Source organism: Lepisosteus oculatus, chromosome 8 (genome assembly GCF_040954835.1).
Source record: "Lepisosteus oculatus isolate fLepOcu1 chromosome 8, fLepOcu1.hap2, whole genome shotgun sequence".
In the NCBI taxonomy this organism is placed as follows: domain Eukaryota; kingdom Metazoa; phylum Chordata; class Actinopteri; order Semionotiformes; family Lepisosteidae; genus Lepisosteus; species Lepisosteus oculatus.
In genome coordinates, this window is record NC_090703.1 from 50,129,548 (window position 1) to 50,142,053 (window position 12,506).

A 12,506-nucleotide genomic window follows, 5' to 3' on the forward strand; every position below is an offset into this window, starting at 1 on the left:
GTGTTTTGCTCTGCGTTGAAGACTGAAAGAGTTTCTTCTGTTGTGGAAAGAACGGGGAAAACGACAAACAATATCTCGTTTTCCGAGATGATGGTCAAATAATATAGAACATATTTAAAGATACGCAGATATTAAATAGTTTCAAAGAGGTATGCGCATCACTCCCCAATTCGTAACGAGTGTTTTCACTTCACAACACCTTTAAATGTTGTCACTTACCAATATTTTGTAACAGTGATGGTACCAATCGGTTTGTGGCAAAACTCCCATCAGTGAGGTTGTCCCTGCTGCGAAATGGGGAACCCAGTGGACAAGCAGGAGTCTCCGGTCTGCTGGGACTCGTTTTTCCCAAGCAGTCGCTCCTCGAGGAATACGCGGGACTTTAGGACCGCGGGAAGCGCAGCTCTGTTTTCCTTTAGGAAACCGACCAGCGATGGCGGAGCTTTAGCCAGGCAGGAATCACAATCCTCTTGCAAATCAGTTTTTATTAAAAAAAAAAACTCCAATCTATTTTATTCATTAAGAAAAAGAAACAACAGCGATGAATTGATGGCGAGGCCCTGCTGGATCTTAAAAATCCCCCTTGATAGGAACACCAAAATTTGACATGTCATGCAAAGCCCCCTTTTCCAACAGCAATAAAATTGTTAAATTGGACGGGGACCATGGCGACTGAGGTGGGTACTTCAGCCCCGAGCTCGATAGCACATCCTGGGGTCGAGCCCGAGGAGGATGAGGAACACTGGCTATACGGGGGTAAATATTTTCATGAACCACGCCAAGCCTGCCTCTGCTCAGCTCGTTTGAATAAGAAGGGATAGGGGGGTCGCGAGGCCTACAGATAAGCTATACAGCTCCTTTTTTATTAAAGCACGTATGATCTGACCCGTGTACGGTTTGGGATGCTTCCGTTACTTAATTATATGATCTTCTGGGGGGGATATATATCGCAGTAAAAGGAGAAAAAAATAACGTTAGCTCGGGCGCATCCGCTTGGGCAGTGTGTTCGCTGAAACCGGCTGATGCTCCTTGAAACATCGCAGGTTGTTCCGTGATAACAGCCGCACACGTCAGGCTAAAATACCAGTGTTCGCACACCGGCTGCTGATCCTGAAGACGGTAAAATTATAACCGAGAGACGCGTTCGCTTATTTGCGGCTGTTTAAAAGTTCCTCCTTTCTTCAGTGTAAAGACCCTGGTCATACAAGCCGTGTGTAAAGAAGTTATCCGCTTTGGCGGAGGGCAGTTCTTTTGAAACAGTCCGAAGCGAAGGGTTAATTATACAATCCCGGTCACTTGTTTACTACAGTATTTGAAAGAAATATCGTCGCAATACTTAAAGCAACCAGTACACGTGCGACATCCAGAAATCAATAACCTATCTACAGTTTCTGATGGATGTATGATAATACATGAGTGTCACCAGAAACTCGTGTTTTCGCAGATGAGAACTCTGAGAAGCAACCCGGAGACCCGGCGCCAGGGTATGAGAGACATTACATCTTTTATTGCAACGCATTCGTTTGTACTTAAAACTCACCCGATCCCTCACGAAAATAACCTAGAGACATGTTACAATTTTAATTTCTCTGTATTCGTACGAGACGGCTCACAGTACACCCTGAAACATGGTTTTTGTGAGAGTAGTATGGGCGAGATATCGTCAGTTTGTTTGGTGACAGTTCTGGTGATATTTTCACCATTAAAACTATAACGTTTCCTCTACAGCGATGTCATTGTATTGTCATACAGATACATTGCTTGGGAAACCTGAGAGAAACGCAGTGGTCTTTCTTACCGTTAAGGAGAAAGTTTGAAATGTTCCTTAATCTCAGACGACAGACGGACAATACATCACCTCTTATTTACATGTACAGATGCTGTAAAAAAAAATATAATAAGACGTGTCTGACAAGTTGTTGAAGCAACAGATTTAAGTTTAACATCTTGAATTGTCGGGTTCACAGGAGTTACTTGATCTTAACAGCATTAAGACTGTAATTATGATAAATGACATTTACTGTCGGGTTCAGAACAGTCTCGGAAAGACTGCGAATATAGTCTCTGAATAGGAGGTATTTTGGTAGTTGGTAGATAAGTGAGCAATCAAGCAAGGGAATGTTAGGGTGTACTGGACTGACTGAAGGCGATAGTGGGACAGTAATGACACACTGGTCTTGAGAAGCTTGTTTTGTTCCTAGTGAGGCTGAAAATGGGCAGTAAAAGCTACATTGCCTCATCTGATGGAGAACTACTGCAGCATGCAGATCTAAGCTGTAGCCCGAACTCTTCTGATGCTTAAGAGTGAATAAGCTGATAAGTGAGAAACAGAATCTAGGATGCAGTAAGTGTAATTCTAATTTACTGCTTCGGTTATCGCAGACAGGGGGTTCTGCAGTTGGGAGCAGTTAGCACTATATGGCACTATAGTGACCCCAACAGGTAGACAAGTGGCCATCTCCCCTCATTCAGAATCACACAGACTCTGCATAGTGGCAGGTGTGGATCAGAATGCAGTATCTTCCCTCCTGGGTAGAAATGAAGACGGAGGGGGCAAACTGAGTGTACACCACAGGACAGGACGATTGGAGAGCAGACAGAAAATGACATCAACAGTTGCGTGTCTGCGACAATCCCTGTAGGAAAGGGGGATCAAATTCGATGTCGCGCGATTAAGCTGTTCTTTCCTCCTTCTCCCAGATTCCCGGATTCCACTCAGGAAAGTCACGTCAGCAGCTCGGAGGACAAGGACACCGCAGACCAGGTGGGAATTTCCTTGTCTCTCTTGTCCCAAAAAAAACAGAAATGACAGCAGTTACTAAGGTCCATGCCTTTGTGCCTTCTGCAGTGCTGTTTCCTGCCCTCATGTTTCCCCTGCTAGGACACTGTGCTGTGCCTGCTGGCAAGATCTTTTAGACTTGTTAATCCACGAGCAGATGGGAAAGAGCTCTTCTGGTCTCTCCTGCATTTTAGCCCTTAATGCCTGAACTCTGATGAAGCAGATTGATGTTTGTCGGCTGCTGTGACAGCTGGTCTTGTGGGAATATATTTGTGCCGCACTGTTGATGGTTTTTAGCCCGGATTTCCTTGAACAAAGCTGCAACGAGGTCATTCCAGTGAGAGGCGGCCATGTCATCCGTCTTGCATGTGAGGTTGTTTAATAGCAATGTGACAGTGTAATTGCAGCCCGGCCCTTCTGGGACGAACCCCGAGTGCGGGCCTCAATGATCTGGCTGCGGAGCCTGTTCCAGACACCCACAACACTTTGTGCAAAGAAGTGATACCCATTCTGCATCCACAATGAATCCCCCTGTGGTGTCTAAACGGAGGGAATCTGAAGGAGTTCCCCGTATTGGGCTTTGTGTTATACCCCCTTAGGATTTTACAGACGTTTTTAGATTTGACTTACCTCCTCTCATGTTGCTTTGCTTTAGATTGAAGAAACGTAGGTCCTCTAAAGTATTTATATGACGCCCCCCCTGAGACCAGGGATCGTTGCTGCTGCTCTCCTCTGACCCCGTGCAAGCCTGTGGTATTGTGCCCGACATCTGGCCGGGACACGCCTTGTGCCCAGAGAGGCCTGGCTCCAGATGTGCGTGTTGCTGTCCTGACCCAGGAGGAGGCCAGGAGACCCAGTAGCAGGACCAGACGTCGGCCGGCAGCCCCAGAGCCCCACCCCCCTCCTCAGGGGGGCTTGAATAGTGAGCGGAAGAGAGCTCACACCAGTCCCTCAGGCCACAGAATAGAGCAGACCAGTTGGCAAGTTGTTTCATTCGTTCGGGCCCTTCCCCCGTGCGGTGAAGGACATGAAACATTAAGCTGCAGTTTCCTCTCTGTGGTCTGGTCTCCAAACCTGAAAGCTGTGGTCTCCTGCAATTAGACCCACTGATGAAGAGACGGCAGGGGCTGTCAAGAATGGCGAGCTGGTTGATGACACTCTTGTCCCACAGGTTGCTCAGAGCGGCGAGGATGAGGATGAGGAAGACAGTGACAGTGACAGCGATGAGGATGACGTCAAGGTCACCATTGGCAACATCAAAACAGGAGCACCGTCATACATGTGTGTACATGCAAGAGCACGTGATCACCCGCGTCAGTGACGACACCCACCACTAGAGGGCAGTAAACTCTGCGCCCAAAAAAGAGTCGCTGAGGGACTCCGTTAAATGCATTTACCGTACCAGAAACAAACACTGATATTTTATTGAGATCATAAGCATGACTATTCTGGTTTAAATCGATACCTTATAAACCTTCTTGGTATTTAAAGAAGCATTATTTAGGCTCACTCATCTGTATAAACAGGTTTTACTGTTTCTTTCATGTTATTTCTGTTTCTGTTTTCTCGGCACATACCGCAGGGCAACACCGATGAACCTCAGTCTGAAAACGGGACGGGGATACGGAGCAGCTGCTACCGGTACGTCATCCTTCCTCTGCAAGGTTTAGCACTGCGGGAAGCGAGACGCCTCCTGGAAAATCTCCGCTTGGGTCTTGGAAGGTGTGGCGTTCCCCGAAATTCCGGAGATTTGAGCGCAGAAACACCGAGCCTCCTTGTGGCTGTGTAGGACACGAAGGCCCCTTCCTGCTTGTGTGGATGTGCTGCAGCGGTGTGACCCCGCCTGTCCTGTTCCCCTGCAGCCAAGCTGCAGCCGAAGGGAGTGGACCTGGAGGCCACCGGGAACATCAACGGGCTGCCGGCGCTGGAGGCGGACCCCGACTCCTTCGAGGACAAGCCCTGGAGGAAGCCAGGTCAGCCGCGGGAAGCGCCGGCGGGGCGGGGGGGGCGGGCTGAGATGGGCCAGGTGGGCCTCGCCCCTGGTCGGCGTGCCGGGGCCGGCGCTGGGCCTCGCCCAGGAGTCACGTCACCCCCCCCCCCCCCATGAAGTCTAGCCGGTGTGAAGCTCCGCCTCTGTCGAGGGGGTGTGGGACCCCGCGAGAATCCTGGGTTCGAATCTCAGCGGTGGGGGAGGGGAGAGCAGCACCGCAACAGCGCTGCCGCGACTCTCTTGGTGATGTCAGAGGAGTTTAGCGGGAGAGTAGGGATCGTCCCGTGATCGCCCCGCCCCCCTCACGCCCCGCCCCCCTCACGCCCCCGTGCCGCCCCCTCTTGCAGGCGCAGACCTCTCGGATTATTTCAACTACGGCTTCAACGAGGACACGTGGAAGGCGTACTGCGAGAAGCAGCGCAGGCTGCAGCTGGGCCTGGACCCGGCCGGCCCGGCCGCCACAGAGAACAAGATCACGGTGGGTAACCGGCGGAGCAGGGGGGAGCCCGGAGCGCGGGCGTGACCGCAGGCCGGCAGGGCAGCGCGGGAGTCCAGCAGCAGCCTCCACGGTGTCCGGTTTGAGAACCTAAGCATGTTGACGAGTGAGAGAGAGGCCATTCAGCTCCTCGAGCCCATTGCTCGTTAGTAGTTAATTGATCTGGGTACTATGAAGAAAGCCAGGGTATCGGCTTCAGTAGCATGGCTGGGAAGCCTGTTCCACACTCCCACAGCTCTTAGTGTAGAGAAGTGCCTCCTGTTTTTTGTTTATTGGGAGTCGAGATTTAATTTGCAGTTTTAAGCAGTCGTTCTGTACGAGTTCGTTTTTCAGAGACCGATGATGGGCGTTTCCGAACTGAAATGATATGGGTTCTTAAAATGAAAAAAAAAAGTCATGTAGCTTTAATTCAATCTAAACATAGTGCGTTGAGACTTGAGGAAGCCTGTGACGGCTCTGCCAGCGGGAGTGCCTGCGCTCCGGAGAGCTCTCTGAGCCCTGCTCTGTCTCTCGAAGGTCCAGCAGGGGAGGATGCCGGTGTTGGAGAAGGATGTGGACCTGGCCGCCATCAAACCCGAGTTCAAAGCCGACTTCCCCCCCACTCCCGTCTCCCTGCCCCCCGGCAGGGTCAAGGCTGGGCCACCCCCCAACAGGTAACCCGCCAGCCCGGCACCCGACCTTTCACCCAGGCGGTGGGCCACGTCTCCTTCAGACCCATTCTTATCACTTAAAAATAAACTCCTGATATCAGCGGCTTCTCGCTGTCGCCCCCGTCTCCCTCGGCAGGAAGCTGGGGGGCACCATCGACGTGATCGGAGGGCAGACGGGGGCCATTCGAAGGGTGGAAGGCCGGCGGAGAGAGAAGCACGCTTCCGATGAGAACCCCATCCAGGTGCCAGCGCCGGGGGAGCGGGGTCCGCCGGAGACTGTGATGCCCACAGGGGCGGCGCCAGGACGAGAGGGGAGGCGCCGGACGGTGTTCTTCCCTACACTGTCTGTAAACGGGGCGATTTCCTTATTAATGGCTGCTTTGAGTGTTGTTTTGGGGTGGCAGGGATGCGGGATGATTCCCTGCGCGGCCTCGTGGGAGGTCCGAGGGTTTGTTTTGTCATGGGCGTCTGCAACGGGCTCGCCCTGCGGCGGCGCTAACATCTCGTTTCCTCTTCCGCCGGCAGGTCCTGGGGGACCATGGCAACAAGAGCCAGGCGTTTGCTCCCCAGGCAGGACCCCCCCCACCCCCTATCGGGGCCCCCCCACCGCATTTCCTCCACCCCCCTCCACCCGTCACCAGCGTGCCGCCGCCTCTCCACCCCCCGGGTAAGATCCTGCCCCGAGGATTGGTCTGGCTTCAGCGGCTGAGGCGCTTCTGGACTGGCAGTGCTTCAGCTGTAGCGTCACGCGTCCCTCTGCGCCATGGTGTGGCCACGCCCCTCGGCGCGCTCACACCGACACCGGGCGGTTCTGAACCCCTCGGCGCTCTCACTCCGACACCGGGCGGTTCTGAACCCCTCGGCGCGCTCACTCCGACACCGGGCGGTTCTGAACCCCTCGGCGCGCTCACACCGACACCGGGCGGTTCTGAACCCCTCGGCGCGCTCACTCCGACACCGGGCGGTTCTGAACCCCTCGGCGCGCTCACACCGACACCGGGCGGTTCTGAACCCCTCGGCGCTCTCACTCCGACACCGGGCGGTTCTGAACCCCTCGGCGCGCTCACACCGACACCGGGCGGTTCTGAACCCCTCGGCGCGCTCACACCGACACCGGGCGGTTCTGAACCCCTCGGCGCGCTCACTCCGACACCGGGCGGTTCTGAACCCCTCGGCGCGCTCACTCCGACACCGGGCTGTTCTGTGGTTCCTGAAGTGGCTGGAGGTGTCGTATCTGTGCCTGATGGAATAAGCAGGGCCGCTGGGAGCCTCAAGCCCGTTCACCTGCGCTGAAGCCGTCTCTGCATGTGTGCATGCATGCGCACTCAAACGGTTCGGCCATACTTACTGCAGAGAAGGGTGAGGAGGTGCTGCCTCGAGGGGCTCGTTTCCAGAGGACGCCAGCAACTTCCAAACACGCAGTGCCTCAGTGCTGCAGGAAGGCAAGAGGGTGTCTGAGAGGCACAGAGGTGGGGGACCCCACATCAAGAGCCCGCAGCTACACTTGTGTGCGGCAGCATGCCAGGGATTGGGGAATGGGTGAGGGAGAGAGGCCGGGGGACTCGTCCTGTCTCCAGGAGAGAGCCGGAGCAGGGTCGCTGTGGGGGTCGAGGAGAACCCCAGGCTGCCGTTTCCTGGCCTGGTCTTTATTTGACGAGGTCACATCTCGGGGGGACTGTGCAGTGGGCAGACCTGCTTTGGCCGTTGCTATGGAATACGATCCAAGTCGAAGAAGCGAAGCCACTGTTCTGCTGTGGAGTGCAATACTGGTCAGACAAGCAGGAGTAATTGTGCTTACACCGCTTTCTAGTTCAGTAAATTACATACTTACTTCGACTTAGACAAACAGGTTGTAACAGATACCGCAACATTTTGGTTCTTTCTTTAATCCAGGGGTTGACAGGTAAATTAGCCTTATGGCACCAGAGAAGTAAACTGTAGTAAAATTCAAATTCATGTCTAACACTAAACATTAGTGAAGATTAACTTCTAATTTCTGCAGAAATGACTGTAATCTAATGTAATGACAATACTAGGTGTAGTAAAAACACAGTAAGCAGTATTCTTGATTGTTTGACAACAGTATGTTTTTTTTAACAGGTATCCCTCCACCAGCCATTCCAGGTGAGTCCTCTCCTGTCCTAGACAACCTGTAACAGTAGCGCAGTAGACCAAGGGATTTCCATACCCCTTCACAGGCCAGGGGAGAATTTGGGTTTACGCATCTCGTGAAATTATTGAACAGGAACGGGTGTGGATCGCAAGCTGGGCAGGGGATGCAAATTATCAAAAGAGTTCCTTGAACAGACCTTTGTATATTATGTAGTGGTGAAATAAGGAGGTGATGCATTTATGGCTCAGAATATTTCTTTGCACCAAGGGTGGTGGGTGTCTGGAACGAGCTGCTCGACCATGTTGTTGAAGCTGATTCTGCTAGACCATTCTGAGATCCTTGCCTCGGGTAGCCCCTAGCGCCCCATGTGTGACGTCTCCCAGGTGCTGTCTGAGGCAGCCCTGGATGTCCTGTGGTAGCGCGTGTGGAAGGAGTCACTCATGCTGCACTTGATCATTTCAGGCCTGTTCCCCCCACCGATGGCCCCCCCCCCAGCCCTGCTCATGCCCCCCCTGGACGGGTGAGTGTCACTGCCCCGTGCGACACTGTGTCCCAGCGCTGTGCGCCCCTGTCCTCAAGCCTCCTGTCTCTCCTCACAGGTGCCCGACCTCCGCCTACGGCAGCCGACCCCCTCCTCCCTTCGGCTACAGCTCCGGGGGTGAGTGGAGCTCGAACCCCTGCCTCTCGCTCGAGCTGCGTCCACTGCGAAGTCAGGGGATGATACATGCTGGGGGATGTTAAAAACACAGCAAGTAATATTGGTCCCCGTACTCATTTACTGATGCCTGTCGATATATAATTTTCTATTTTTCATCGCGGAGAAGCCCGTGGGAAGTTGTACCAGCTGTCGATAGAAATAGACCCTCTTGGCGCTGCATGTGGCCAAGGACAGGGGAACATTCAAAACACTCCGTCACTGTGATGTAGGCGCATTCTTCCCTCCAGTAGCTCCAGTGAGAAAGATCTGCACCAAGGCAAAAGGGTTATAATTAAATCATTAAGACGCTTGGAACCTGTCATTACAGAGTTCAGCGAGCGTGTGTTTTTCCTTCCAAAAAAACGCATGGAGCCCAGGGCAGGCTGCTGGGTCGCTCCTGGTGCCAATCTGTGGGGGGCGAGGAGTCGGCCTCTGCTGTGGAGGAGGCTGAGGCTGCACTGGCACACTGGCACTACGCTGCCCCCTCAGGCTGCCAAGTTTCCCAGGCTTCTCTTTCGTGTCGTTAATACAAAGAAACCGGAGGTTGGAGGAGCAGGAAATTCGGGGGTAGCACAAGTGGTTTAGACTTGAAGACAGGGGGTGTCCTGGGATATTAAGACTTGGTTCTCCGAATGAAGAATGAAATTGTCCCAAACTGACCGGGGGCCCCTCCTCCAGGCACGTGTTGTTGTGAAGAACTCTCTTCTCTGCAGGTTGTTTTATCGCGGTGCGTTTTTCACAGTGCTGCTGGTGATCCAGGCTGCGTTCCTGTAAGAACCTCGTCCCCCGTGGGCCTCTAGACGCGGAGGGGACCCCGGCGAGCCGAGCTCCAGAACCAGAACTCTCTTGTCTCTTGTCTCTCTCCCCACAGACTCCAGCTTCGTCAGCTACCCTCCCATCTCGACCTCGCTCACGCCTTGGGTCACCTCGGTGGAGAAGGGCAGCAGTGGCGCGGGCAGCGCGGGACACTGGGAGTACCAGGGCTCTCGGAGAGACCGGGAGCGGGAGCGAGATCGGACCCCCACCACCAGCGAGTACAGCAAGTACGGCCGCAGACTCCGCAGGGGCTGGGGGGGCAGAGAGGGGAGGGCTCGCGGCCGCAGGCGATGGGAATCTGGCCGCAGGTGCCCCTTTCGGGAAAACGAATGTACTCAAGAGGCGCCAAAAAAAAAAACAACAACAGGATTTAGCTCATTACTCCTCAACGGGGCAGTCTGTTCCAGTCCAGACATGACGGGAGTTAGTAAGTCATTAGTCTAGACAGATCAGATGTGAGAGTGACATTCAGCCTGCTCTCCCTGTGGCGTCACTGTTTCCTCCTGTGTGGGCGAGTGAGAGGTTGGTAAAGAGCAGAAGCGCTGTGAACTGTGGTCTGTGGAGGGAGCTGCCGCAGCGGGCGTGCCAAGAGGAGGGTGGTCCGCTGCAGCTCGGAGCCCCCCCGGGCCCCCCACGTCACCCCTGCTGCCGCCCCGTCTCCCCGCAGCGAGGACGAGCGCTACCGCTACTACAGCCGCGAGCGGAGCTGCGAGTACGAGCGGGAGTACCACCACGGCCGGGAGCGCAGCCGCGAGCGGGAGGAGCGGCACCGCGAGCGCCGGCACCGCGACAAGGAGGACGGGAGCAAGCACAAGTCCTCGCGCCGGTGAGACCGCGGGGCGGGGGGGCGGGTAGGGGCAGAGCACGAGAGGGGCAGGCACAAGTCCTCCCGCCGGTGAGACCGCGGGGCGGGGGGGAGGGTAGGGGCAGAGCACGAGAGGGGCAGGCACAAGTCCTCCCGCCGGTGAGACCGCGGGGCGGGGGGGAGGGTAGGGGCAGAGCACGAGGGGGGCAGGCACAAGTCCTCCCGCCGGTGAGACCGCGGGGCGGGGGCGCGACACGGAAGAGGGGGGGGGCGTGTTTTGTTCCGGTTCCGTCGTTCGGGGGTTAAAGAGTCAAGACGTGTCGTAATTACTTTCATATCCCTCACAGGAAGTGGTCACGCTGCTGCATCTCATTCTTGAACTGGGGGGGGTGAACGGGTCGGCCACGGCGAGCAGTTTAAATCACGAGCGCTGCTATCTGGCAGAGAATAGTTCTCGTACCCGAGTTTGACACAGTACCCAAATGAAGCTGTCCACCCTTTGGGGCAATAATAGGGGAAAACACAGCGTTGTTTCTTTACTGCGTTTCCTGTCACCCAACCAGGAAACAGCACGACGGCGAGGAGGGAGAGAGCCACCGCAGACACAAGCACAAGAAGAACAAGCGCAGCAAAGAGGACAAGGAGGCCGCCGAGGACGGGGCGGGGGAAGGGGAGGAGCCAGACAGCAAGGAGCAGTGACTTCCTGCCGAGGCCACGCCCCCTCCAGCACACGCCGAGCATTCCCACAATCCACTGCACTCCCCCCTTCTGCCAGGCGCGCGCGGCCCTGCGGCACGTCGTCCCTCCTGGCCTCGTGGGCCCTGGAAGGCGTCGGACGCCTAGTTAGCCAACCTTCCAGTCCGCGAGTCTCCGCAGGAGCCAGCGTCCACTGCCATGAAGTGGGCTGGGCTGGGCTTCTGCTAATGAAGACTTGAGGGCTTCTTGAGAGAACAGTACACTCTATAGTATTATTTTTCATATATTGTCATGACTTCCTTAAGAAAAAAACCCAAGGCTGTATTACAGTTTTTCAGAATTAATTTTTGTATTAAAAGAGTTTGCTTCGTCTACGGTATCATAGTTTTGATGACGATGATGATGATGATGGTGCTCATTCGGTCTTTCCCACCAACGGGCTGTGGGTCGAGGAAGAGAGGCTTGCGGGAAGCCACCAGTGAACTGTTTTATCACCAGCAAATGCAACCCTGTCCGTTTTGGGTGAAATTGAACAGTATTTTAAGAACTTTCATGCATGTAACACCGGCTGTTGAAGCTAAATTGCAAATACTGCGTAATTTAAACCCATCATGAGTATGGAGCTGTTTCAGTGTTATAGCAAAGGTAGGATAAAATACCTAATGGAGTCATATTTGTAAGCCTTGTTGACGAGGCATGGGTCATGAGGGGATGTGACTGCCTGACTGCCAAATCTGTTGGAGCAAATTTCCTGGCAAGATCAAAAGCAGTGGATGTGTAACAAAGTGGTTTTGTAATAAAATAGATTTTTAGCCATATTCCAAATAGTTGAAATCTGGGAAGTTAATGTTTTATTCCTTTCTTTTGCATAAACTGGAACATCCAAAATGTTGTTTTCCTTGTTTTAGGCACAGCTTCACTGTTATAGTGTATATCAGACTGAAGTGACAGATACTTGTAGAACTCCAGAGAAACAGGCTACAGGTGTTTTAATTTAAAAACCATGCTCAACTTTTGGTTTTGAAAAGTTCAGCAGGTCTCTCAGGAGTTGTGTAACAAGTGCTTCTGCACTGCAGTTCACAATCATGAACAACTTAAAGCAACAAAGTTTGAACTGTGCTGAATTTAGTTTCTAGACGCTATACAGAAATGGTCGAATGTATCTGCACAGGGAGAGCAAGTTCCAGGGAGGCAAAGTAGAAAATGACTTTACTGGATACAGTCTTGAACATCCCAGCTGTACAAACGCTTTACAGCGTCTCTTTCAAAGTCCAAAACAAATTCTTACAGAATCATTTACTTTTTTTTTTAACACTGAAGATTGAGAAGCTTACCTTAAAAATACCAAACTAAATTTACAAGGTATTTATTTTCATATGCATTTAGCAAGCTTATACCTTACATTTGGTTACTAGAATTCTATGGTCACACTAAATAAGACTTCACTCTATGAGTGCTCTCACT

General features: G+C 53.3%; 1 protein-coding gene across 4 annotated transcripts; it reads left to right on the plus strand.

Annotated features, from left to right (window-relative positions):
* The first annotated feature begins 412 nt into the window (after positions 1-412).
* LOC102684266 (pre-mRNA 3'-end-processing factor FIP1-like) lies at positions 413-11,869 on the plus strand. Of its 4 annotated transcripts, XM_015351723.2 has the most exons (17): positions 413-756; positions 1,445-1,484; positions 2,701-2,764; positions 3,951-4,060; positions 4,362-4,420; positions 4,642-4,752; positions 5,117-5,247; positions 5,782-5,918; positions 6,052-6,157; positions 6,441-6,582; positions 8,016-8,039; positions 8,491-8,548; positions 8,628-8,686; positions 9,468-9,495; positions 9,597-9,768; positions 10,209-10,367; positions 10,910-11,869. In XM_015351723.2, exons 1-17 carry the CDS (start codon positions 666-668, stop codon positions 11,279-11,281), a joined length of 1,863 nt encoding a protein of 620 aa, XP_015207209.2. In that variant the 5' UTR covers positions 413-665; the 3' UTR covers positions 11,282-11,869. The 4 variants fall into 4 exon arrangements, with proteins under 4 accessions (XP_015207209.2, XP_069049866.1, XP_006633073.2 ...); XM_069193765.1 differs by lacking the exon at positions 10,209-10,367; XM_006633010.3 differs by lacking the exon at positions 9,468-9,495 and having other exon boundaries at positions 10,910-11,140.
* The last annotated feature ends 637 nt before the right edge of the window (positions 11,870-12,506 follow it).